The following is a 25,991-nucleotide window of genomic DNA, read 5'->3' as shown; positions in this document are numbered from 1 at the left end:
GACTAGTTCCATGGTGTTGAAACCACTTACCTTACACCCAAGACTAGGGATACTGTGTTATCATTGTGTTATACTTCAGACTAGTTCTAGGGTGTTGAGACCACGGACCTCACACCCAAGACTAGGGATACTGTGTACCATCATATTATACTTCAGACTAGTTCCAGGGTGTTGAGACCACGGACCTCACACCCAAGACTAGGCATTGTTTGATATCTGTTATGACCTATTGCATTCCTGACTATTCCTCCGCTTTCTGATTCGGTACCTACGCACATCTGATTACCTGTTGCCAACCCTGCCTGCCCCTGGTTATCGAATCAGCCTTCTGTCTTTGTACTTTATCTGCCCCTGTGTTGCCGACCTGGCTTGCCCGACCTTGAGAGCTATCCCTCTCCATTGAGAGATTAGTCTCCAGACCTGTTTGTGACGCCCACCTTCCAGGTGTCACTCAGCCACAAGGCCTTCCTGCTATTCAGCCTGGGGCTCCACCCCTTTGGACGTCTCAGGCTGCTGGAAGGTCTTTGTACTTTCCAGAGGGAGGTATTTCTCATACTGCCAAGTACCACCTGCTCCTCGGGTGGGCCCACTCAAAGTCATTACTGTTGCACCAAACACTCACACTATATAGGTGTCCAGAGGTTAGTTATACTTGTATTATTGGTGATTCTGCAGATCATCAATAATCAGGTATATATCTGTATTCTTGGTGATACTGCAGATCACCAATAATCAGATTCTCTCTGTGTGCTGACACCGATCGTTACAGAACGGCAGACCAAAAGCAAATGGACGCACTTAACAGCCGTCTTGATGCACTCACCACCTCGGTGGAAAATTTCATCCAAGTGCTGGACAGTCATCAGACCCAGATCAACGCTTTGTCTGGGTCTGCACAAATCCTTCAGACGGCTGTGAATATAGTGCGATCTGCTCCAGGTACAGACTTACGTATGCCTGTGCCCGAAAGGTTTTCTGGTCACAGATCTGACTTTCAGAATTTTAGAAATCGAGTGTTGTCGTATTTTGAGTTGAGGCCTAATTCATCAGGAACCGTGGCACAGAGAATTACGGTTATTAAGACTCTGTTGTCAGGGGATTCCCAGACCTGGGCATATAGTCTCCAGACAGGGCATGAGGCCCTAACCTCAGTTGAGGAATTTTTTAAAGCAATGGCTATAATTTATGATGATCCGGACATTGCCTCTACCGCTGAGCGGAAGCTCAAGACTTTGCGGCAAGGCAAGGATCCGGTTGAAATTTACGCAGCTGAGTTCAGGAAATGGGCAGTATCAGCTAGATGGGGGTCATTCGCACTTCTGGACTGTTTTTTGTCAGGGTTGTCTGATGCGGTCTCTGATCTAATGTTTGGACATTCTGAGCCGAAGTCTATTGATGAGGCCATTTCATTAGCAGTCAGGGTTGATCGTCGCCTACGCTACCAGAGACAGACTCGGAGTAGAAACAATGTGAGATATGTTTCCTACGCCTCTCTTCCACCCGTTTCACCTCCGCCGGAGCCAATGCAGATTGGTTGGTCAAAATTGTCCCGGGTGGAGCAGAATCACAGAAAGACAGAACAGCTCTGTTTATACTGTGCAGAGGAGGGTCACAGAGTGCAGAATTGTCCCAAGAAGTCGGGAAACGCTGCCGCCTAGGTGTAGTCGGAGGTAATACCCTAGGCGTGCAGTCTTTACCCCTAAACGATAAACGTTTGCTCCTCCCTTGTTCTATATCTTGGGGAGATCAAACAGTTGCTACTGAGGCCTTCCTAGACTCTGGCTCAGCAGCCAACTTTATGGATTACGAATTTGCGAAGAAATGGGGATTCCTATTTTCCCTTTGAATCAACAGATTCTGGTCACTGCAGTGGACGACTCTCCTCTGCAGAGTAAATACCCTCTGACTCAGACCCCAGAGTTAAGGGTCACGGTGGGGGTGTTACATAAAGAGAGTCTACAATTTCTGGTTTTGCGGATGACAACTTCCACGATCATTCTTGGCATGCCATGGTTACAGCTTCACTCCCCTCAGATCAATTGCGCTTCAGGTCAGCTAACGAGCTGGTCTACCCATTTCCATCATCATTGTTTAGCGAAGGTAACCTTGGGTAACACCAAGATTCAGGTGGAAGGGTTGCCAAGCCAGTATTCAGAATTTGCTGACGTGTTTTGTCCCAAATCAGCGGATAAACTTCCACCCCACCGTCCCTTTGATTGTCCCATCGATCTCAGGTCTGGTTGTATGCCACCTAGAGGTCACCTCTATAATTTATCTGGGCCAGAGAAATTGGCTATGCAAGAATACATCCGAGAAAATTTGGCTAAAGGTTTTATTCGTCCCTCTCGGTCACCAGCAGGGGCAGGATTCTTTTTTGTGAAAAAGAAGGATGGAGGCCTCCGTCCCTGCATTGATTATAGGGGCTTAAATAAGATTACAGTAAAACATCGTTATCCTTTGCCTTTAATTGACGATTTGTTTACCCAGGTCACCAATGCAAAGATTTTCTCAAAGCTGGATTTGAGGGGTGCATACAACCTTGTGCGCATCAGGGACGGTGATGAATGGAAGACGGCCTTTAACACACCCGACGGGCATTACGAGTACCTAGTGATGCCCTTTGGGTTGTGTAACGCCCCGGCCGTCTTCCAGGAGCTGATTAACGAGGTGTTCAGAGAGGTGTTGGGCAGATTCGTCTTGGTGTATCAGACGATATACTGATTTTTTCATCCAACCTCTCAGAACATAGGAAACATGTTGGGTTTGTGTTACGGAAGTTGAGACAGAATCTGCTGTATGCTAAATTGGAAAAATGCATTTTCGAAGTGACCTCTGTCGCCTTTCTGGGGTACATAATCTCGACCTCTGGCCTCTCTATGGACCCTGGAAAGATTTCTGCTGTCTTGGAGTGGCCTCAGCCTGTAGGACTGAAGGCACTCCAGAGGTTCCTGGGGTTCCCCTACTACTACAGGAGGGTCATAAAGGGGTACTCTACGGTGATCTCGCCTCTCACCAGTCTCACCAAGAAAGGGGCAGATACTCACCACTGGTCCACAGAAGCCCATGCTGCTTTTTCCACTGTAAAGAAACTGTTCTGTTCTGCACCCATATTGAGACATGTAGATGTCACCTTTCCCTTTATCGTGGAGGTTGATGCCTCAGAGGTAGGGGTGGGGGTTGTATTGTCTCAGCGTTCTGGTTTGCAGGGAAAACTCCACCCATGTGCCTATTTTTCCCGTAGGTTTTCACCCGCAGAGAAAAACTACGATATCGGCAACCGGGAACTTCTAGCCATCAAGTTGGCTTTTGAGGAATGGCGACATTGGCTAGAGGGGGCAGAACACACCATTACAGTTTACACGGATCACAAAAATTTAGAGTACATTGAGGGCGCTAAGAGACTTAGCCCCCGACAGGCCCGGTGGTCGTTATTCTTTTCGAGATTCAGATTTGTAATTACGTATACCCCTGGTAGTAAGAACATCAAGGCTGATGCCTTATCCAGGTGTTTTGAGCCCGAGAAAGCACAGCCCTCAGCCCCTGAGACCATTCTACCTCAAAAGGTGGTCCTGGCAGCCACTGAGACCTGGAAAGACTGGACTGTCACTCTAAGTCCATTCCAACAGGATGTTCCAGATGGGAAGCCTGAGGGGGTCCTGTTTGTACCATTGCCTTTTCGCCTACAACTGTTGCAGCTGTTTCATTCCCACAAGAATGCTGGGCATCCTGGGGCCACCAGAACTCAGCATCTGCTTGCTAGATGTGCTTGGTGGCCGTCATTGGCAACAGACTGTAAGGTGTTTATAAGAGAGTGTGCAGTGTGTGCTAGGAGCAAACCCTCCCATCAGGCACCTGTTGGAACATTGCAGCCATTGCCAGTTCCGAGTGAACCTTGGACCCATTTGTCCATGGATTTTGTGGGTGAACTCCTCAGGTCTGAGGGCATGATGGTCATTTGGGTGGTAGTTGATCGATTCAGTAAGATGGCTCATTTTGTCCCCCTGAAAGGACTCCCCTCGGCCCAGGAATTGGCTGATCTCTTCATCCAGCACATTTTCCGCCTGCATGGCATTCCGGAAAATGCAGTGTCAGATCGGGGAGTCCAATTCATATCTAAGTTTTGGAGGGCATTCTGCCATCAGTTAGACATGGATCTTTCCTTTTAATCAGGCTACCACCCACAGACCAATGGCCAGACTGAAAGAGTCAACCAGTCCCTGGAACAGTTTCTGAGATGTTATGTTGCAGATGCACAAACCGACTGGGTAAAGTTTTTGCCGTTTTCAGAATTTGCACACAACAATCTGAAAAGTTCCTCTTCAGGATTTTCCCCATTTCAGGTGGTGTCGGGAAGGTCACCTAAGTTTGCCCCATTGCCAGTGGCTTCTACTCCGTTTCCAGCCCTGGAGGATTGGCAGAGGGCCTTGAAGCAAATTTGGGGAATGGTTAAAAGAAATTTGTGGAAAGCTTTTAAGAACCTGAAGAAACAGGCTGACAAGAGACGTTCCATAGAATGGGAATTCTCTCCAGGGGATTTGGTCTGGGTGTCCACACGACATTTGGCTCTAAAACAACTGTCACCCAAACTGGGCCCTAGATTCACAGGTCCCTTTCCAGTGACCAGAAAAATTAATAATGTCACTTATGCTATTGATCTCCCTACCAACATGTGAGGTGTGAGATCATTCCATGTGTCCTTGCTCAAGCCGGCGGTGCACGTGGATTCCGCTCCCCCCCCCCCCCCCCCCCCCGTGTTGATTGATGACCAACCTGAGTATGAGATAGAAAAGATTCTGGACTCCCGGCTTGTGCAGAACTCCGTGCAGTATCTGGTTCACTGGAAGGGATATGGCATAGAGGAGAGAGCTTGGGTGCCAGATTGTCGCATGCACGCAGAGGAATTAAAGAAGGAATTCCATGACTCGCATCCTGGAAAGCCTGGTTGGGAAGTGTCCGGAGTCCACTCCTCAGGGGGGGGGGGGGTACTGTAATAGATTGCGGAAAAGCCGCCGCGTGGACTGACAGCAAGGCGGCTGATTCTGCGTCCAGCTCGGCGGTTTGCACGCAGCAGCGTGCCTCTGATGTGGCTGGGTCTGTTAGTGCACATAGGTTGAGGAATACGTGTGCGCGCGCTGAGAGGCAGAACCTTTATGACAAACGAGGAGGGATCAGCTGGCCAGGTTGGTCAGCTGATCTCAGAGCAAGTGGCTATTGGTTGATCGGGGATGGGTGGCGCCGGAGAGCGCCGCTCTATATATAGTTACTGCTGGTCAGTCTCAGGTTGTCTGCCATTGCAAACACTTACGTGAAAGCACTCAGACCATAGTCAGATCCCACAGTGTGTTAGAACCAGGAGGACCTGGGAATTCACACTGAGCCACATTACTTCTGTATGATTATTGTGTTATACTTCAGACTAGTTCCAGGGTGTTGAGACCACAGACCTCACACCCAAGACTAGGGATACTGTGTTATCATTGTGTTATACTTCAGACTAGTTCCAGGGTGTTGAGACCACGGACCTCACACCCAAGACTAGGGATACTGTATTATCATTGTGTTATACTTCAGACTAGTTCCAGGGTGTTGAGACCACGGACCTCACACCCAAGACTAGGGATACTGTGTACCATCATATTATACTTCAGACTAGTTCCAGGGTGTTGAGACCACGGACCTCACACCCAAGACTAGGCATTGTTTGATATCTGTTATGACCTATTGCATTCCTGACTATCCCTCCGCTTTCTGATTCGGTACCTACCCACATCTGATTACCTGTTGCCAACCCTGCCTGCCCCTGGTTACCAAATCAGCCTTCTGTCTTTGTACTTTATCTGCCCATGTGTTGCCGACCTGGCTTGCCCGACCTTGAGAGCTATCCCTCTCCATTGAGAGATTAGTCTCCAGACCTGTTTGTGACGCCCACCTTCCAGGTGTCACTCAGCCACAAGGCCTTCCTGCTATTCAGCCTGGGGCTCCACCCCTTTGGACGTCTCAGGCTGCTGAAAGGTCTTTGTACTTTCCAGAGGGAGGTATTTCCCATACTGCCAAGGACCACCTGCTCCTCGGGTGGTCCCACTTAAAGTCATTACTGTTGCACCAAACACTCACACTATATAGGTGTCCAGAGGTTAGTTATACTTGTATAATTGGTGATTCTGCAGATCATCAATAATCAGGTATATATCTGTATTCTTGGTGATACTGCAGACCACCAATAATCAGATTCTCTCTGTGTGCTGACACCGATCGTTACACTACCTTAATTAAAACCCACATATTTTATTTGCCCATTTGTCCCAGTTATAACACATTTTAAATTATGTCCCTATCACAATGTATGGCACCAATATTTTATTTGGAAATAAATGTGCATTTTTAGAGTTTTGCTTCCATCACTATTTACAAGCTTATAATAGTAATATTCCCTCTTCATGCATATTAAAAAAGTTCAGACCCTTAGGTCACTATTTATGTTTTGTTTTTTTATTGTCATTTTTTTATTATTAAAACATTTATTTGGGTATTTTTTGGAGTGTGTGGGGGGTAAACAGTTTAATTTTAAATGCAATAAATTGTATTGATTTTTTTTTTAGAATGTATGTAGAATGTATGCTTCGGGTTTCCTCTAACCTTCCTGACAGCCACACGCTCTATGCTGCATCCCTCTGGCGGTGAATCCATGCCATGTGCAGAGCTGGGACAAGGTCCTCCAGCACTCAAAGCTGAGACACCAAAGTGCGCCCCACCATCCCTCCCACCCCAGCCATCACACACTGATTGCTATTAGACTAAGGGGTGCCCCAGGGTCCCCAATCCCCCAATACCTTAATCTCTAGTTATCTGGCTTGCAGTCACTGCCATGTATCCCCTTTATTTCTCTCTGCTTCAAACACAATAGGGGAATGATTGCTGAGTGAGTTGTGCGCTCCCTCCTACACTGCGCCCTGAGGCTGGAGCCTCTCTCGCCTCTGCCTTGACCTGGCCCTGGTGAAATGATCGGGGGTTGGATGTATGGAAGCACAGAGCATGCAGCTGGAGGGAAGAACAGAAGGGACATGACACATCGCTGGAGCAGGTAAGTAGTACACTACTCTGCAATGGGGAGGAGGGTGCAGAGGGGAAAGGTGTGTGTATGTGTGGGTGTTTTATCAGCCACATGGGGGGATTTGGATCCAAGGAGGGGGTGCATGTTAATTTTGCAGGGGGGGGGTCCCATTGCTGCACCCAGACTCAAACTCACAATGTTTTAACCGGAAACATTATCATCCGTCGGATGGGAAGGCAGTGTGCTGTTCTTTTACTGTTTACAATGATGCACATTTGAAGCTCTTGAGGGCCACATACAATGGCAAAGAGGGCTACATTCAGCCTGGGGGCCTTGTGTTTGACACGTGTGGTTTAGAGCTTTAGTTGAGCTTTTTATTAGATTGTAAACCAAATCACGAGCCTAGCTTTTTTTTTAATCTTTTTAAATTACAAAAAAACACATATAAGTAGATAGCTACTTGTTCTACTTAGATAACATATGTATTGTACTGTCCACATTGTGATATCAGTGAATATTACACAGTAAATAAAGAGAAAACTGTTCCTGGCATTTTCCATCTTAACTCCCTCTGACTGAAGCCAATCCTGATGTAATTTCTCTCCTAGAAACTGCACTAGCTAGCTAGTGTCATAGCTATAGTCATAGCTAGCTTACTTTGAAAACAAATGTGAGCACAGCATAGATTATGTTTCAGCAGTTCATTAAACTGCCCTCAGCCAATCAGTGAGTAGTGGGTAAAATGAATTTTATGGCTGACAGATAATGCTTTGTATTAATGTTTTTTGTTTTATTTGTTCTTTGTATGTTTCCATATTCTTTCACAATTGATAACCCCTGTGTGGGGTTTTCTAAAGAATGTGTTGTTAATATCTGATAGAACTATCAATAAAAATGTTTTGAAACAAAAAACAAAACAAAAACAACCCCCCCCCCCCCCTTTAAAAAAAAAACGTTTACACTGTTTTTGCACCTTTGCTGATTCCACCTATGTGTTAATGAAGATATAAATAAAGAAGCATTTAAAAAAAAAATTCATTAGCTGCTTCCATGATACAACACAAATCACAAAAAGCTGGAACATGAACAAAATGGACATGCTACTTGTAGAACTTTCACATAGAGGTAAATTACAAAAAGAACAAAAAAAAGTGATTATGTGTGGGGAAACGCGGCATGGAATATGTTTACTTTGTTTTTGTTTTTTTCTTGAAATTATGATTTCTTTAAAAATAGTACATCACAGATATCTGTGTTACAAGCCCTACTGCATAGAGCCAAATCAATCCATGCCATGCACTGATGAGGATCAAGCAATCCGAAACAGTCTGTATGCATGTTGGATTATTATGGCTCTGTACAAATTAACAAGCTGACACATCATTGCATTCCAGCGGTTCTGGAGGTGTGTTTAGCTTCTAAGGGTACAATGGTTAATTTGTATATATTCAGCAGTGATGCCCTGGGAGACATCTCAAGCTCACTCCAACCTGAATTATCGCAAATTCTTTCTGTTTTAAGAAAGCAAACTTTTGTTTTTCTTAACATCTTAGTAAGGGGGCTTTTAGGACCATTGTAGTCCCTTACACACTCCAATGAGTTCTGGGTCACCATGAGCTTGCTGGTTAGTTTGTATCTCTCGGTGTTACAAGCCCTACTGCATAGAGCCAAATTAATCCATGCCATGCACTGATGAGGATCAAACAATCCGAAACAGTCTGTATGCATGTTGGATTATTATGGCTCTGTACAAATTAACAAGTTGACACATCATTTCATTCCAGTGGTTCTGGAGGTGTGTTTAGCTTCTAAGGGTACAATGGTTACTTTGCATATATTCAGCAGTGATGCCTGGGAGACATCTCAAGCTCAATCCAACCTGAATTATCGCAAATTCTTTCTGTTTTAAGAAAGCAAACTTCTGTTTTTCTTAACATCTTAGTAAGGGGGCTTTTAGGACCATTGTAGTCCCTTACACACTCCAATGAGTTCTGGGTCACCATGAGCTTGCTGGTTAGTCTGTATCTACAGATATCTGTGAAAGCTATGTTAAAAAGACTCTGAAGCCTCCTTAAAATCATGTTTTTATTTTAGAAACCTCTTAAGCATGTTTGCCCTAACTAAAACGCTGCACCCCCATGGCTGAAAACTAAATTAATCACCCCAAACTCGCTGGGGCGGATTGCGGGGCTCCTTTCATGAGAGGCAGAGCTTTTGGCTGCAGCTCTGCCTCTAGACCAGGGGTCCCCAAACATTTTGGGCTGAGGGCCGGGTCAACATACTTCAGACCGCTGGGGGGCCGGAGTAAACATAAAATGATGTAGAAGTCTTTGCGGACCAGACAGTGAAGCATACCCAGGTGACAATCTGCAAGCCAATTGGACACCAGTGTCACCTGATGTGGAAACCAGCAAAATTTCTGCTTTCTGGCTTCCATGTGCTGCACTGCTATTCCATATGTGGACCACCAATATTTAAAGATGTAGCTGACTGCATTTATAAGCAATACATTTTCTGTGTGGGGGGCCAGTAAGAAAGCCTTAGGGGGCCACATTCGGCCCGCGGGCCTTAGTTTGAGGACCACTGCTCTAGACGCATCCATCTGCGGCGGATCTCCGCCTCTCCCCGCCCCTCTCAATCTTCTTTCACTGAGAGGGGCGGGAGAGAGGTGGAGATACGCGCGGATTGATGCGCATGAAGGCAGAGCTGTAGCTGAAAGCTCTGCCTCCTTAGGGCAGCAAAATCCACGACCAAGAAAGTCGTGGATTTTGCCAGGGGTCGTGGATTTTGCCAGGGGTGTTAGGGGTGAGTAATTTAGTTTTCAGCAGCGGGGATGCAGCGTTTTAGTTAGGGCAAACATGATTAAGAGGTTTTTAAAATAAAAAGATGATTTTAAGGAGGCTTCAGAGTATATTTAAATAAGCAAATCTACATGCTCCTATTGTTTAATTGGTTTATCTTCTCTTAAGGGCTCTTTCCCACTAAGACGTTGATCTTGATATTAGACGTTAGATGCGTGCGACGTTGAGGTTGTATAATGTGCCCCTAACGCAACGCATGTGAGCTTTGAAGTTGGACGTTATATAGAGCCGCGTTATGCGTCTCTTGATGCGTCCGTGATGCATACTTTTTGACGCATACTATCGGACGAAAACGGTGCATGCGGCAAAAGACTGTGGAACCACGTGATCGGAATAATCCGCATCACGTGGTCCCGCCAGTGACGTCCGCACAGTGCAGTGAATATTAATTAGCCATGTGGCTACTCACAATACACATTACTGAGCATGTGCAAACAGTCTAACGCAGCTAAAACCGCCTATAACGCACAGCATGCTGCACTTTCATTGAACGTGCAGCGTTATACTGTAACGCAACGTGGGCACTGTGAACAGCCCATTGATTTTCCATTGCTGTGAGTTGGGATGCGTTACAGGCTGCTCTAACATGCGCCTGTAACGTCCCACTGTGAAAGCAGCCTTAATGTTATGAATGTTTAATTTTTTTTCTACAGCATGTTTTTAACACATTGGGTTTATTTAGATAAGAAACAGTACAAAAATTTGAAGCAGTACATTTTGGCACGCGGCCCTGAGTGCCGAAGCTGGGCGCCGTCATAGATGCTAAGCTGCGTGTCGGTAATTCAGGGCTTCGGCTTTGCTAGACCCTAAATTACAACTCCCCCCTAGTTACTACAACTCAAAGGGAGAATAATATATAAAGCCGCCGGGGAGTTTAGCGGCAGCAGGGTGAGCTGTCATTCTGCTTGCCCTGCAGCGAACCGCCCAGCGCCGGGATGAGATGTGCTCACAAGAAATAACCATTTAACACTATGGAACATTATATACACTGTGCATTGCACAGTGACACAGTACAGTGTGCTTCTTGATAGTATTAGCACCAGTAAGCATATAACAAATATAAAGCATATAATAAATAAAGATACGGTAAAATCAATACAGGTACATCCAAAACACAACCTACTGATTACATGGCTGTCGAAAGGGACACCTAGTACAAATTGCATAGAATAAGAAACATATATAGATCAAGTATCATCATTGGCTTTATTGGTGTGAGAGAACGCGGAAAAGCTGCCGCGTGTACTGACAGCAAGGCGGCTGATTCCGCGTCCAACGCGCCGGTCTGCACGCGGAAGCGTGCATCTAGTGACATGGCAGAACGCGGAAAAGCCGCCGCATGTACTGACAGCAAGGCGGCTGGTTCCGCATCCAGCGCGGCGGTTTGCACGCAGCAGAGTGCGGCTGGTGTGGCTGAGCCTGCTAGTTCACACAGGTTTAGGAATACGCGCGCGCGCGCGCACTGAAAGGCAGAACGTTTATGATGATTTAGGGGGGATCAGCTGACCAGGCCGGTCAGCTGACCTCAGAGCTGGTAACCATTGGTTGATCACTTTAGGGTGGCATAAGAGAGCACTGCTCTATATATGGTTACTGCTGGCCACTCTCAAATTGTCTGCTGTTGCGATCACTACGTGGAAGCACTCAGACCTTAGTCAGATCCAATAGTGTGTTTGAACCAGGAGGACCTGGGAATTCACACTGAGCCAGATTACTTGTGTTATTATTCTGTTATACTTCAGACTAGTTCCAGGGTGTAGAGACCACGGACCTCACACCCAAGACTAGGGAACTTGTGTTATCATTCTGTTATACATCAGACTAGTTCCAGGGTGTAGAGACCACAGACCTCACACCCAAGACTAGGGAACTTGTGTTATCATTCTGTTATACATCAGACTAGTTCCAGGGTGTAGAGACCATGGACCTCACACCCAAGACTAGGCATTGTTTGATATTTGTTATGACCTATTGCTTTCCTGACTATCCCTCTGCTTTCTGATTTAGTACCACGCATATCTGATATCACGTTGCCAAACCCTGCCTGACTTGGATACCGAATCAGCCTTCTGTCTTTATACTTTATCTGTCTGTGTGTTGCCGACCTGGCTTGCCCGACCTCGAGAGCTATCTCTCTCCACTTAAGAGATAGTCTCCCAGATCAGTCAGTGACATCCACCTTCAGGTGTCACTCACTCTTTGGTCCTTCCTACCTTCAGCCTGACTCCACCCCTTGGAGAGTCTCAGGCTGCTGGAAGGTTTCTGTACTCTCCATAGCAGTGTCTTCTGTACTGCTTAGGGTCACCTGTTCATCAGGTGGGTTGCTCAAAGTCATACTGTTACACCAAACACTCACCATATATATATCTAGAGGTGTTCAGAGGTTAGCACTATATCTGTACTATTGGTGATTCTGCAGATCATCCATAATCAGGTATAGATCTGTATTCTTAGTGATACTGCAGATCACCAATAATCAGATTCTCTCTGTGTGCTGACACCGATCGTTACAATTGGACACTAAGATTTGGTATGCAGTAAGCTCGTCCAGTCTGCCCATGGTATGTAGAATTTATGGTGGGCACCTCTACCTAGGAATATGACCTTGAGAAATGGTAATATACTATCCACATAGGAACTATAGGTTGAATCCAATATTTGGTCAGAGGTTTACGCGCTTTATTCAAAACAATAAGAATAAATTGCTTCTTAAATTTCGTACTAATTTTGTCAGAATGGATATTTTTTGTCCAAAGACAGACTTTTGGGTCTTTAGATACAGAAAATCCCATGTGATTGTGCAAAAACTTGATAATTTGAACTCAATATATTGTTGTCAAGGCCACGTTAAGTATATTAAAGTACCCTGTTTTTAATTTAATATTACATTTCTAAAGAATCATTTTTTTCTTTGCTACTATACAATTATATATTTAAATTTACTATAAAGAACAACACAGTAATACATTCATTTTGTTCTCCAGGTCCAGGACATAGCCCCCAATGGCGTGGGGGCAGGAAGATTCCTCGTTATTGTCCTTGGTTGCTCTAGGATTCTTTCTATGGATGTGTTTTCTACCACCAGGAATAGGGTAGGAGATGTCATTGGTTACCTAGAAAAGATACATTGCTTATTCGTTTTAATGTGAAGCTTCATTTTTGTTTTGAAAAAAAAATAAAATTCTAAACAGTTTTATAAATTGTATGTGTGTAATGATTGTAACATAGTTTACTTAAGCAGATTGCCGTTTTCTTTCCTTGGGAATGTTCACACTTGATACGCCAATATTGGGAAACAGTAATCTGGGATTATGCCATTTCTTTAGGTATACATTTTCCTTACATAGTTAGATTGGTTGAAAATAGGCACCCATCTATCGATTTCTGCCAGAAAATATGGTACAACATGAGCCTGCACCCTTACATACCCCAGTTGATCCAGAGAACGGTGAAAAACCCTAACCAGGCTTGGGCCAACTTGCCTTAAGAGGAAAAAAATTACCTTTCATACTCCTGATGGCAATCAGATAAAATCTCGACATCAACACCGCCAGGAATCACCTAGTAATTATAGCCATGAATGTCTTTCAATGCAAGGAAAGCATCCAAGTCCCCTTTAAACACAGATATACAATTTGTCATAACTACTTCCTATGGAAAGATATTCCACATTTCAACCACTTATACTGTAATGAACCCCTTCCCGAATAGGTGGCAATTTTTTTTTTCCTCCATACGTTGATTATGTCTCCTAGTCCTTTCCACAGGCATAAGTACAATAAGCTCAGCTACCAAGCATTTCTATTGCTATCTGAGGTGTTTATACATGTTAATTAGATCTCCTCTAAGGTGTGTTTTCTCCACACTAAATAAGTCCAGTTTATGGAACCTTTCTGGTAAGTGAGACCTTCCATTTCTCTGATCACCTTTGTGGCTCGTCTCAGCACTTGTTCCGAAACATACAATGTCCCTCCTGTAATGCAGTGCCCAGAACTGTATTCCATATTCTATGTGCGGCCTTTTTCTTGTACCGCTTTTACAGGAGCAGTATTATGCTCCAGTATTATTTTGGCTATAAAGCCTTCGTCAGACTGATTCCTGTATACTAACAAAATTTAGAACACAGCTTATATACACTGGTCATTACAAATGAGATACATTATTCTGCAATAAAAATCATTGGATGCCTTAAAGCGGTATAAAACTCTGACATAATATTCAATAAAAACATGTTTTCCTACTTTTTATATCCAATACAGTTATCATATTTGCATTTGTGCATATGTATTATTATTCATTTGGAAATGACTAGTTCCCAAAGTACATTTTTTTTGCTCTTAGAGCTGCCTTTGCATTTTACTCATAACTGGTGTATTTATATTGTAATGTACCCAGTAATGATTTCTGAGCAGCTGATCTCCCAGTGCCCATACACTTCTGCTCACATGGCCACAAGTGATCGTCTCCTTACTGTAATAAGGATTACAATTTTGTGTGCAATATGATGGGTTTTTAAATCCCGCTATCCCATTATTTTTATTTTTTTATTTTATTTTTTTATTTCTTGTACCATAAATCTTTTTTAATTTTAGTGCTGGTTAGAGGGGCTTTAAATTCTACAATTTGCTTTAGCCCTCAACAAGCATTGTATTTAGCCTGACCAAGTTATGTTTGAATGATTTACGATGTCTCCTCATCACACTGAGTCTGTGGAATGTAATGGTTAACCAAACAAGTGGTCTTATCTTTTGGTCATAAATTACCTAGCATTTCTGTGGGATCCTACTGATGTTGTAATTAGGCACCTCAATGACTTTTATTGCAGAACAATGTATCTTCCTTTTAATGTCCAGTGTATATAAGCTGTGTTCTAAATTGTGTCAGTATACAGGAATCAGTCTGACGAAGGCTTCATAGCCGAAAGCTTACTGCTTTTCTTCTAAGTTAGCCAATAAATGGTATCATCCTGACTCAAAATGTCTTGCTTTTACTAATGGCTAGCACGGTACAACACCCTACTGCTTCTGGGATAGGGTCATTGACTGCAAATTTGTCAAATATAAGTATTTGCAATAAACAATAGTGAAAATGTCTGCTAGCATTAGAGTTACTAGACATATTCTGGAAGTATTGAACAATTTGGAATGGAAAGATGGCTACATTCTGTGTGTTGCTGATGTTAGTTGTCTCTATACTGTAATAGATCACAGGAAAGGATTGACTGCAGATAGATTCTTTCTGGAAAGGCTTACAGACATTCCCATGCGTCAGATATAATTCATTGAACATGCCAAATATTGTATTTTAATACATAGGTATTTTACTTTTGATTCTTGATTTTATTTGCAGTACAGTTAGTCCCCAACTTATGAACGCCCGACTTACGAACAACCCGTCGATATGAAAGGCATGGATTATGTGTTTCCATGGAAACAAGTCAAAAAACTATTTTTCAAATTGGACTTGTAGTTTTTGAGAAAATCGATTTTAAAAAAATCAAAGAAAAAATGGCTTTTAAACTTGTATAAGCAGGTACAGAGGGCAGAGGTGACTCAGAGGGGGACACTGGAGGCACAGGGGGACACAGAGGAGGTACAGGGGACAGAGATGGCACAATATTCCGACTTAAGAACAGATTCAGGTTAAGAACAAGCCTACAGTCCCTATCTCGTTCGTTAACCGGGGACTACCTGTATATCGGAACAGCAATGGGCACAGATTTGCTAATTTGTTTGTGATGTATTGGGAACAATTGGACATATCATATTCAAGGTGATAAGTAGCTTGCATATGTGAGCTACTTATCACCTTGCCATTGCACCCCCCCCCCATTGTTCCTGACAGTGGACCAATGGGAATCCCCAGCAGGAACTTCAAAGATGCTTTGCCGAGGCCCTGAGATACAGTAATTACAGCTAGAGATACTGTAAATACAGTATCAGGAGTTGCGGGGAGAGGCAGTGGGTGTCTAGCAGGGGCAGGTTAATTACTAAGGGGAGAACGGTGCAGACACAGGGGGCTTTGGCAATGTGCAGTGGCCCGACAGAGAGCTCTGGGGGTCTTCTTATTGAGGGAGACCCGCAAATGCAGTGGTGTAGCACATGGGGTAGATGGTTTAGACCTGCTCTTTGCAGGTCTAAGCTAACGCTCATGTCTGACAAGAAGCATCGCAGCCCAGTAGCATTAAATCAGTAATGGGATAGAGCGTAAAGAAGTTGTGTAAAGGTGAGTTGTGTAACAGGGTATGTCCTAATGTTTCTTCCATGGATTGGGGGGAGGAAATTAACAAGTGCGGACCACGTGCCCTTGAAAATATATATAGACGGTATATTTTTGGAATATAGTATGCACTTTTTCTCCCGTCTTATATTCCAAATACAGGGAGTTCCCGAGTTACGAATGCCTGCGGATACGAACCACCAACCTGCTGCGATATCGGAGACTCCCTGTATTGTCTCCATGTCCTCCTCTGCTCCATGTCTTCCTCCACTCCCCCATGTTCTCTTCCGCTCCCACTGAATAGATAAAAGCAGCCGCGACATGTCTCTCACCTAATCTATCGGAGCCCATGGCAATAAGAGACCTCTCCCTCACTGCTCTCCTAGTGCCAGCTTCTGCTGATGACTCGATCAGCAGAAGCCAACACTAGGGGAGCCGTGCGGGAGAAGAGATGTTTCTGATCGCCGTGGGCTCTGATGGATTGTGGCATTATACAGTTTCTACACTCAGAATAAGTACAATTAACCCCCCTGGCGGTATAATTCCCGCGGCTGCGGGAGGGTTTTTTCACCTTTTTTTTTTTTTTTTTAGCATGTAGCTAGCCTAGCGCTAGCTACATGCTTCCCCCCTCCCCGCGGCGTCCGCCCGTCCCCTCCGATCGCCGCCGGCGCCCCTTCCCCTAAGGAAATCCCGTTCTGAATGGAATTTCCTTGAGGGATTCCGCGTCGCCATGGCGACGAACGGAGTGACGTCACCGACGTCATGGACGTCGTGACGTCACAGGGAGTCCCGATCCACCCCATAGCGCAGCCTGGCGGCGATTGGCCAGGCTGCGCAAGGGGTATGCGGGGGGGGGGGCTGTATCCACGGCGGGTAGCGGCGCATCGGCGGCAGGCGGCGGCGATCAGACCAAACACGCAGCTAGCAAAGTGCTAGCTGCGTGTTTGAAGAAAAAATTATGTAAATTGGCCCAGCAGGGCCTGAGCGCCACCCTCCGGCGGCTTACCCCGTGTCACACACGGGGTTACCGCCAAGGAGGTTAAGTAGAATCCTGCAGCATCAAAAGGAGAAGAACCTTCAGCTCAGTTGTGATGACATGACACAGGTACTGTTTGCACTGTGCTTGTATATAAAGACGTTGCTTGCTTATGAATTCATAATTTCACAAAAATGTTTGCTTGTCTTGCAGTGTTCTTAATTAGTTAACTACTAAGGGTTTTTTCCCCTTAAGGACAAGAGCAATTTTCACCTTTCAGCCCTCTTCCCTTACATTCGCCAATAACTTAGTCACTACTTATCACAACAAAATGCTGGTTTTTGCCACCAATTAGGCTTTCTTTGGGTGGTACGTTTTGGTAACAAAGATTTCATCCCAAATACATTTTAACAGGAATAATAAAAGAAATGGAAAACATTCATTAAAATAAAATGTTCTACTGTAGGTAAAACCCGCAGATTTTATTTGCCCATTTGTACAATTGTTGTTATTACAATGGTTAACCACTTTACCCCCGCGCGTACGTATTTCTCCGCCCCTTTTTCCATCCTTTAAAAACCAGGGACGGAGAAACACGTACTTTCCGCGTTCCCGACGCTGCCCGCGCTCCCGCTCGTAAACACGCCGCCCGCCGCTAGTAAACACGCCGCCGCCCGCTCGCCCAGAGATCAATGAACGGGAAAATCCATTCCCGTTCGTTGATCTAAGCCCCGCAATGATCAGCTGCTCTCCTATGGGCAGCGCGATCATTGTGAGAAAAAACTCACGTGTCCAGCCTCCTTATTCTTCCTCCAAGCTTCCGGAAGGAAGCTTGGAGGTCGCATTAAAACAAAAAGTTACTGTGGCCATCTTGTGGCCAAATAGTAAACTACACCCTACACATTTTTCACATACAAATAAATGACTTTTACACATAAAATTAACTCATTACCTCCCACACTCCCCATTTTTTTTTTTTTTGTAATTAAAAAAAAATTAAAAAATTTACAATTAAAAAAAATACATAAATAGTTACCTTAGGGACTGAACTTTTTAAATATTTATGTCAAGAGGGTATAACACTGTTACTTTATAAACTATGGGCTTGTAATTAGGGATGGACGCAAAACTGAAAAAAATGCACCTTTATTTCCAAATAAAATATTGGCGCCAAACATTGTGATAGGGACATAATTTAAACGGTTTTATAACCGGGACAAAAGGGCAAATACGTTTCATGGGTTTTAATTACAGTAGCATGCATTATTTAAAAACTATAATGGCCGAAAACTGAAAAATAATTATTTTTTTCCCCACATTTTTCCTATTTTCCCATTAAAACACATTTAGAAAAAAAATAATTCTTGGCATAATGTCCCACCTAAAGAAAGCCTAATTGGTGGCGAAAAAAACAAGATATAGTTCATTTCATTGCGATAAGTAATAATAAAGTTATAGACGAATGAATGGAAGGAGCGCTGAAAGGTGAAAATTGCTCTGGTGCTCAGGGGGTAAAACCCCTCAGTGGTGAAGTGGTTAAAATATTTCCATAGTACAATGTATGGCGACAATATTTTATATAGATATAAAGTTTATTTTCTTCCATTTTGTGTCTATTACTAATTACAAGCCCATATTTGCAAAAATAACAGTAATATACCCTCATGACATCTCATTAACTTCAGCGTTCATTGACACAGGCACTTAGATCGGTGAATATGAACTGTGTGTTCCCATTCACAGATCTCCATATTAACGGGTGTCAATGATAACTCACGCGGGAGCAAGCAGGAAGTGCGCACAGCGGCAATGTGGTGGTAGACGAATATCTACGTCACTGGGACTTCAGATGAAGTCCCGCAGGGTTTTGATATACTGCCCAAAATGCAGTAAGTAGTTGAACCAAGTTACTTGCAATCTAGGGTTTTGTTGTAGTCATGTTTCTTTTAATTTATAAGCTGCAATTTCTCCTTATCTCTTTCTTTTGGTGACCTACCATTTGAAGAATCTAGAATGGAATGTCAGTCACAGAACAAAATCTATTTTTTGATTGTACAATTTAAATACTCTTTAATTTGAATTGCTTCCTATACTATTCCCACATAGAAGGACTGGAGTAGTGTAATTCATAAAAATGTTTCCAGTTCATGTCTGAATTCAGTTCCCCAGGTCCCAAAATCCTTAAAGTAAATATCCAACAGCTTTCTTTTTTTGTGAATATATAATCAAAACCATATCTCCTTTTATTTATCTGCTGCTGATAGTTACCTCTAAACGTAAAACCTTAAAGACTAAAGGCATTCCTTTTTTTTAAGAAATGCAACCCTAGAGGACTCTGTTCATTCCTTATGTCTCTTATGTGTTCCTGTATACGTGTGCTTAGTTCCCCTTGCCTTCATCTGATATAACTACACCCACAGGGACACTTTATTTCATATACAATTCTTCTGCTAGTACAGTTCACAAAATTATTAATATTAAACATTTTTTTCTTCTGTATTTGTGAACATTTTACTTTCACCAACACATTGGCAAACACTGCAGTAGCCGCATCTGCAAATTCCCTTTGTTTTATGACAATTTGTATTTTAAGGCTGTATTCACTTTTAAATACCAGTTTAGCCAGATTCCTGCAAAGTATGGAAGCAAGTTATTATTTTTATTTCTTTATTTATATAGTGCCAACATCTTAATGTAGCACAGTGTATAATACAAAACAAATAGTGAGGAGCACAAATACATGAGTAGTTTAAAACTCGCACAATCAGGAGATCCAGCAGTACAAAATACATACATTGTTGATGTGTGGTTTGAGACATGCCAATACTGGTGCATGTCCATATGATAAATTACATAAGAATAAGAAACATTCAGAGCTAACAATCTAGAGGGTAGTAGGTTGGAGACATTAGGAAAGGAGACACAGGAGTTAATAAATGAGGCAGTAAACCTCCAATGCTACCTATAATACATTATAGGCTTATCTGAACAGGTGTGTTTTGAAGTTTGCCCCCTGTAAATCTAACAACTATTGCATTTTAGTACACATTAGTTATTTTTCAAAATAGTTTTAATTACCCCCAATGTTGGTTTAGACCACCTCATCTTCAGTCTTATTCTTCCATGTGTTTTTCTGTACACTTAACCTGTCCAATTATCAATGTATGTTTTTTTATTACTAGAATCTTAGTATTCTCTTTCCTTGAAGCAGCTTGTTAACATGTAGAGAACATGATTGCGTAGTGGATAGCACTCTCAGCTTGCAGCGCCGGGTCCCTGGTTAGAATCCCAGTCAGGTCACTATCTACATGGAATTTTGTATGTTGTCCCTGTGTCTGTGTGGGTTCCTCCAGGCACTCCAATTTCCTCCCACATCCCAAAAACATACAAATAAGTTGATTGCCTTCCTCCTAAATTAACCTTAGACCACAATGTACATATGACCATGGTAAAGATTAGATTTTGAGCTCCTCTTGAGAGACAGTAAGGGGCAACACTAAATACGTCAGCCTCCGTTTGAAATCACTTATATGATTATTACAGGGAGTGCAGAATTATTAGGCAAGTTGTATTTTTGAGGAATAATTTTATTATTGAACAACAACCATGTTCTCAATGAACCCAAAAAACTCATTAATATCAAAGCTGAATATTTTTGAAAGTAGTTTTTAGTTTGTTTTTAGTTTTAGCTATTTTAGGGAGATATCTGTGTGTGCAGGTGACTATTACTGTGCATAATTATTAGGCAACTTAACAAAAAACAAATATATACCCATTTCAATTATTTATTTTTACCAGTGAAACCAATATAACATCTCAACATTCACAAATATACATTTCTGACATTCAAAAACAAAACAAAAACAAATCAGTGACCAATATAGCCACCTTTGTTTGCAAGGACACTCAAAAGCATGCTATCCATGGATTCTGTCAGTGTTTTGATCTGTTAACCATCACCATTGCGTGCAGCAGCAACCACAGCCTCCCAAACACTGTTCAGAGAGGTGTACTGTTTTCCCTCCTTGTAAATCTCACATTTTATGATGGACCACAGGTTCTCAATGGGGTTCAGATCAGGTGAACTAGGAGGCCATGTCATTAGTTTTTCTTCTTTTATACCCTTTCTTGCCAGCCACGCTGTGGAGTACTTGGACGCGTGTGATGGAGCATTGTCCTGCATGAAAATCATGTTTTTCTTGAAGGATGCAGACTTCTTCCTGCACCACTGCTTGAAGAAGGTGTCTTCCAGAAACTGGCAGTAGGACTGGGAGTTGAGCTTGACTCCATCCTCAACCTGAAAATGCCCCACAAGCTCATCTTTGATGATACCAGCCCAAACCAGTACTCCACCTCCACCTTGCTGGTGTCTGAGTCGGACTGGAGCTCTCTGCCCTTTACCAATCCAACCACGGGCCCATCCATCTGGCCCATCAAGACTCAATCTCATTTCATCAGTCCATAAAACCTTAGAAAAATTAGTCTTGAGATATTTCTTGGCCCAGTCTTGACGTTTCAGCTTGTGTGTCTTGTTTAGTGGTGGTCGTCTTTCAGCCTTTCTTACCTTGGCCATGTCTCTGAGTATTGCACACCTTGTGCTTTTGGACACTCCAGTGATGTTGCAGCTCTGAAATATGGCCAAACTGGTGGCATCTTGGCAGCTGCACGCTTGACTTTTCTCAGTGCATGGGCAATTATTTTGCGCCTTGGTTTTTCCACACGCTTCTTGCGACCCTGTTGACTATTTTGAATGAAACGCTTGATTGTTCAATGATCACGCTTCAGAAGCTTTGCAATTTTAAGAGTGCTGCATCCCTTTGCAAGATATCTCACTATTTTTGACTTTTCTGAGCCTGTCAAGTCCTTCTTTTGACCCATTTTGCCAAAGGAAAGGAAGTTGCCTAATAGTTATGCACACCTGATATAGGGTGTTGATGTCATTAGACCACACCCCTTCTCATTACAGAGATGCACATCACCTAGTATGCTTAATTGGTAGTAGGCTTTCGAGCCTATACAGCTTGGAGTAAGACAACATGCATAAAGAGGATGATGTGGTCAAAATACTTATTTGCCTAATTATTCTGCACTCCCTGTATGTGCAATTAATCCTAGTTCCCCTGCTGTTTCTTTTACGTGGATGGAAATCATAACTTGACCTTTACCTTTTTTTTTTCTTTTACAATTTAACTTCCAGGAAGCATAGTATTTCTACTGTTCACATGTACTCACATAGAAATATTCAGCTAATTCTGATTTTGGTGCCTTCCAACCCATAAGGATATTGTCCACAGTGTAGTGAGTGAGCAAGTTTTTCTGGTAAACCTGCATGCCCCTCACTTTAAGCTTCTATCCTACTACATAGAGGCATGAATAGAATAGGGATAATACTGTCCCCATAGGCACACCTCTAACACCCCTGTCATTAAATTTAAACAATTATTGTTAAGAACAAACTTCAATAATTCTACAAAAAAGGTCATTAAAGGCGTCCATCTGAAAATGGCGCCTGAGAATAATGTCGCACAGTGTTGCCGCTAATCCGTTTGCCGCTTATCGCTATTTAACGTTAAAGCCTTATTGTTGTTTAGCGTTAAAGCCTTATTGTTATTTAGCGTTAACACACAGAACCCTCTCTGTACCTATCCCTAACCCCTAAACCCCCCTGGTGGTGCCTAACCCTAACCACCCCCTTGGTGGTGCCTAACCCTAACCACCCCCTGGTGGTGCCTAACCTTAACCACCCCCCTGGTGGTGCCTAACCCTAACCACCCCCTGGTGGTGCCTAACCCTAACCACCCCCCTGGTGGTGCCTAACCCTAAGACCCCCCCTGGTGGTACCTAACCCTAACCACTCCCCTGGTGGTGCCTAACCCTAACCACCCCCCTGGTGGTGCCTAACCCTAACCACTCCCCCTGGTGGTGCCTAACCCTAACCACTCCCCTGGTGGTGCCTAACCCTAACCACCCCCCTGGTGGTGCCTAACCCTAACCACTCCCCTGGTGGTGCCTAACCACCCCCCTGGTGGTGCCTAACCACCACCCTGGTGGTGCCTAACCCTAACCACCCCCTGGTGGTGCCTAACCCTAACCACCCCCTGGTGGTGCCTAACCCTAACCACCCCCCTGGGGGTGTATATTGTACTGTAACTATACCTAACCCTACTCTCACACAGAACCCTCCCTGTACCTATCCCTAACCCCTAGACCCCCCTGGTGGTGCCTAAACCTAACCACCCCCCTGGTGGTGCCTAACCATAAGACCCCCCCCCCCAGTGGTGCCTAACCCTAACCTTGACAGTGTTACATTAAATCCATTCATCGTTTTGCAGTTAAATAACGTCTGCAGTTTGGCTTATGTAGGGCGCTATTGATAAATAACGTTACTGTGTGCCACTATTGATAAATAACGTTAGTGTGTGCCGTTTTTCTTCTTTTTTCCCTGTGCGCCATTATTATGCAGTACTAACGATAAATAGCGATAAGCGTATCTTTTTAATGCGGCGCCATTTTTATGCATAGGCTCTGTGCGCCATTATTCACTGATCCCCATTAAAGGGAACCTAAACTGAGAGGGATAAGGATGTTTCCTTTTAAACCATACCAGTTGCCTGGCAGCTCTGCTGATCTCTTTCACTACAGTAGTGGTTGAAGACCTGAAACAAGCATGCAGCTAATCCAGTCTGACATCAGTAAGAGCACCTGATCTGCATGCTCGTTCAGGTGCTGTGGCTAAAAGTATTAGAGACACAGGTTTTAGCAGGAGAGTCGGGCAACTAGTATTATTTTACAAGGAAAAATCCATATCCTTTTCAGTTTAGGTTCCCTTTAAGAACCTCTGCTTCCATATAGGAATGTTCCAAGTAGTTTTCACAAATATGTATGCCTACTTTTTTGAGAATTATGGTAAATAACCATTCAACATATAATCCTAACAATAGCTGATCCAAGACTCCTACAGTTTCCTGCACACAAAAATCCAAATGATAACCACTCTACTATTTTTAATTTTATATCAATATACTGAGCTATTTATTTATTGGACAGTCATCAACTGATACAGTAGGGCGACCTAGAGGGGGCATGCCATTTTTTTTTCACTTCAGCTATATACAAATGGTCTTCTTAATTAAATTGTTTTCCTTAAACGTTCACCTCAGATACAAACTTCAATAATTGAATAATAAGAAGCTGTTATATAGAGCTATACAAGAAATGAAAAAAAAAATATAAGAAATATAGTATTTTTTTAACCAAATAGAAGTTTACTAAAATGATAACTTGGTCCTAAAATACAGTGGACTTGTAACCAAAAAGCATCATACACAGCAACACATATGTGGTATTACATTGGGAGCAAGTAGGGACAAGTGGAGCCAGTTCATCAACACTGACCGTGTGTAAAATGCAAGTATATTTTACATTCACAATTAAGGATTGACTAATCTCGTCCAACAATTACAAGTACAGATCCTCGGGTTCTGCATCACATACCCACATTAATAGTTAAAGAGCAACTCCAGCCTAAACAAACATACTGTCATTGAGTTACATTAGTTATGTTAATTAAAATAGATAGGTAATATTATCTCTTACCCACCCTGTTTTAAAAGAACAGGCAAATGTTTGATTTCATGAGGGCAGCCATCTTTTTGGTTGAAAGGAGGTGACAGGGAGCATGAGACACAGTTCCAACTGTCCAGTGTGCTGATCACCCCTGCCAGTTGCTAGGCAATGTAAATAACAACATAGGAAATCCCATCATGCTTTGCACAACATTAGGGAAAAACTGCCCGGCAGTTTTCTTTGATGGGTGGAGCTTAGCTAAAAATGCAGCTAAAAATGATGCTTTGGTAAGAAAAACAAAGTTCTGATGCTGTGAAACTGTTAAAGGGGAACCGAAGTAAGAGGTATACGGAGGCAGCCATATTTATTTCCTTTTAATCAATACCAGTTGCCTGGCAGCCCTGCTGATCCTCTGCCTCTAATACTATTAGCCGTAGCCCCTGAACAAGCATGCAGCAGATCAGGTGTTTTAGACTTTAAAGTCAGCTCTGACAAGACTAGCTGCATGCTTGTTTCTGGTGTTATTCAGATACTACTGCAGAGAAATAGACCAGCAGGGCTGCCAGGCAACTGGTATTGATTAAAAGGAAATAAATATGGCAGCCTCCGTAAACCTCTTACTTCAGTTCCCCTTTAAAGAAACACCAAGCCTTTTCAGTTCTGCTGAGTGGATTTTTAGTCCGGAGGTTCACTTTAACCATTGACTGTTAGATAAAATACAATGCAATCTCCTGCTTTGCAGCAAAGAGAGTTTCGTGGATGAATTCTTTGGTGCTAGCTTGTGTATCTTCATTGTGTATAATGTTTAAGAGACAGTAAATATATTATTATTAAGCCTACATCTTCCAGCATTCTGTAATTGCAAATGTTCATGTTTGTGCTAAAAGAAAATTCTATCACACACAAAGTTGCACACGATTGATGATTATGCATATTGTCTAAAAGGATATTTCATTGGTAATAATTGGTTGCAGACCTGTTTCCACATATTGTATCCATGGGTGATTGTACCTCATGACCAATAAATATTACTCTAGCTCTTCAATTTTCATGTTTTATTATTTTTTATTTTATTTTATTTTAAACTAGTAAAAAGGCCCGCCCGTTAAAAAATGGGTGCTAGTTCACAGCCGCTACCCCCCGCAATGCGCGCACATACGCTTGCTCGTTCTCCACCACTGTCTGAAGTATATGCACACAGGGAGCTGCTTGCTTGCCAGTTGGAAAACGCTGTCATTTCCCACAATGCAATGAGAACCTCTGTGATCCACACACAGCAAACTGCCAGATCCGGCCCTGTGTCCTAACTGCCCTGGCT

At 43.2% G+C, this 25,991-nt stretch overlaps 1 protein-coding gene across 2 annotated transcripts in view; it reads left to right on the top strand.

Annotated features, from left to right (window-relative positions):
* GABRA3 (gamma-aminobutyric acid type A receptor subunit alpha3) overlaps positions 1-25,991 on the top strand; it is a 258,307-nt gene that overhangs the window by 125,509 nt on the left and 106,807 nt on the right. For both annotated transcript variants that reach the window (XM_068249708.1, XM_068249709.1), the window contains exon 2: positions 12,897-13,004. In XM_068249708.1, the coding sequence (XP_068105809.1) occupies positions 12,916-13,004 (89 nt within the window). In that variant the 5' untranslated portion in view covers positions 12,897-12,915. The remainder of the gene's footprint in view (positions 1-12,896; positions 13,005-25,991) is intronic.

The sequence above is a fragment of the Hyperolius riggenbachi genome, chromosome 8, assembly GCF_040937935.1.
Source record: "Hyperolius riggenbachi isolate aHypRig1 chromosome 8, aHypRig1.pri, whole genome shotgun sequence".
NCBI lineage: Eukaryota > Metazoa > Chordata > Amphibia > Anura > Hyperoliidae > Hyperolius > Hyperolius riggenbachi.
The sequence above is the reverse complement of the archived record's forward strand: the minus strand, read 5'-3'. Positions and strand labels throughout refer to the sequence as shown.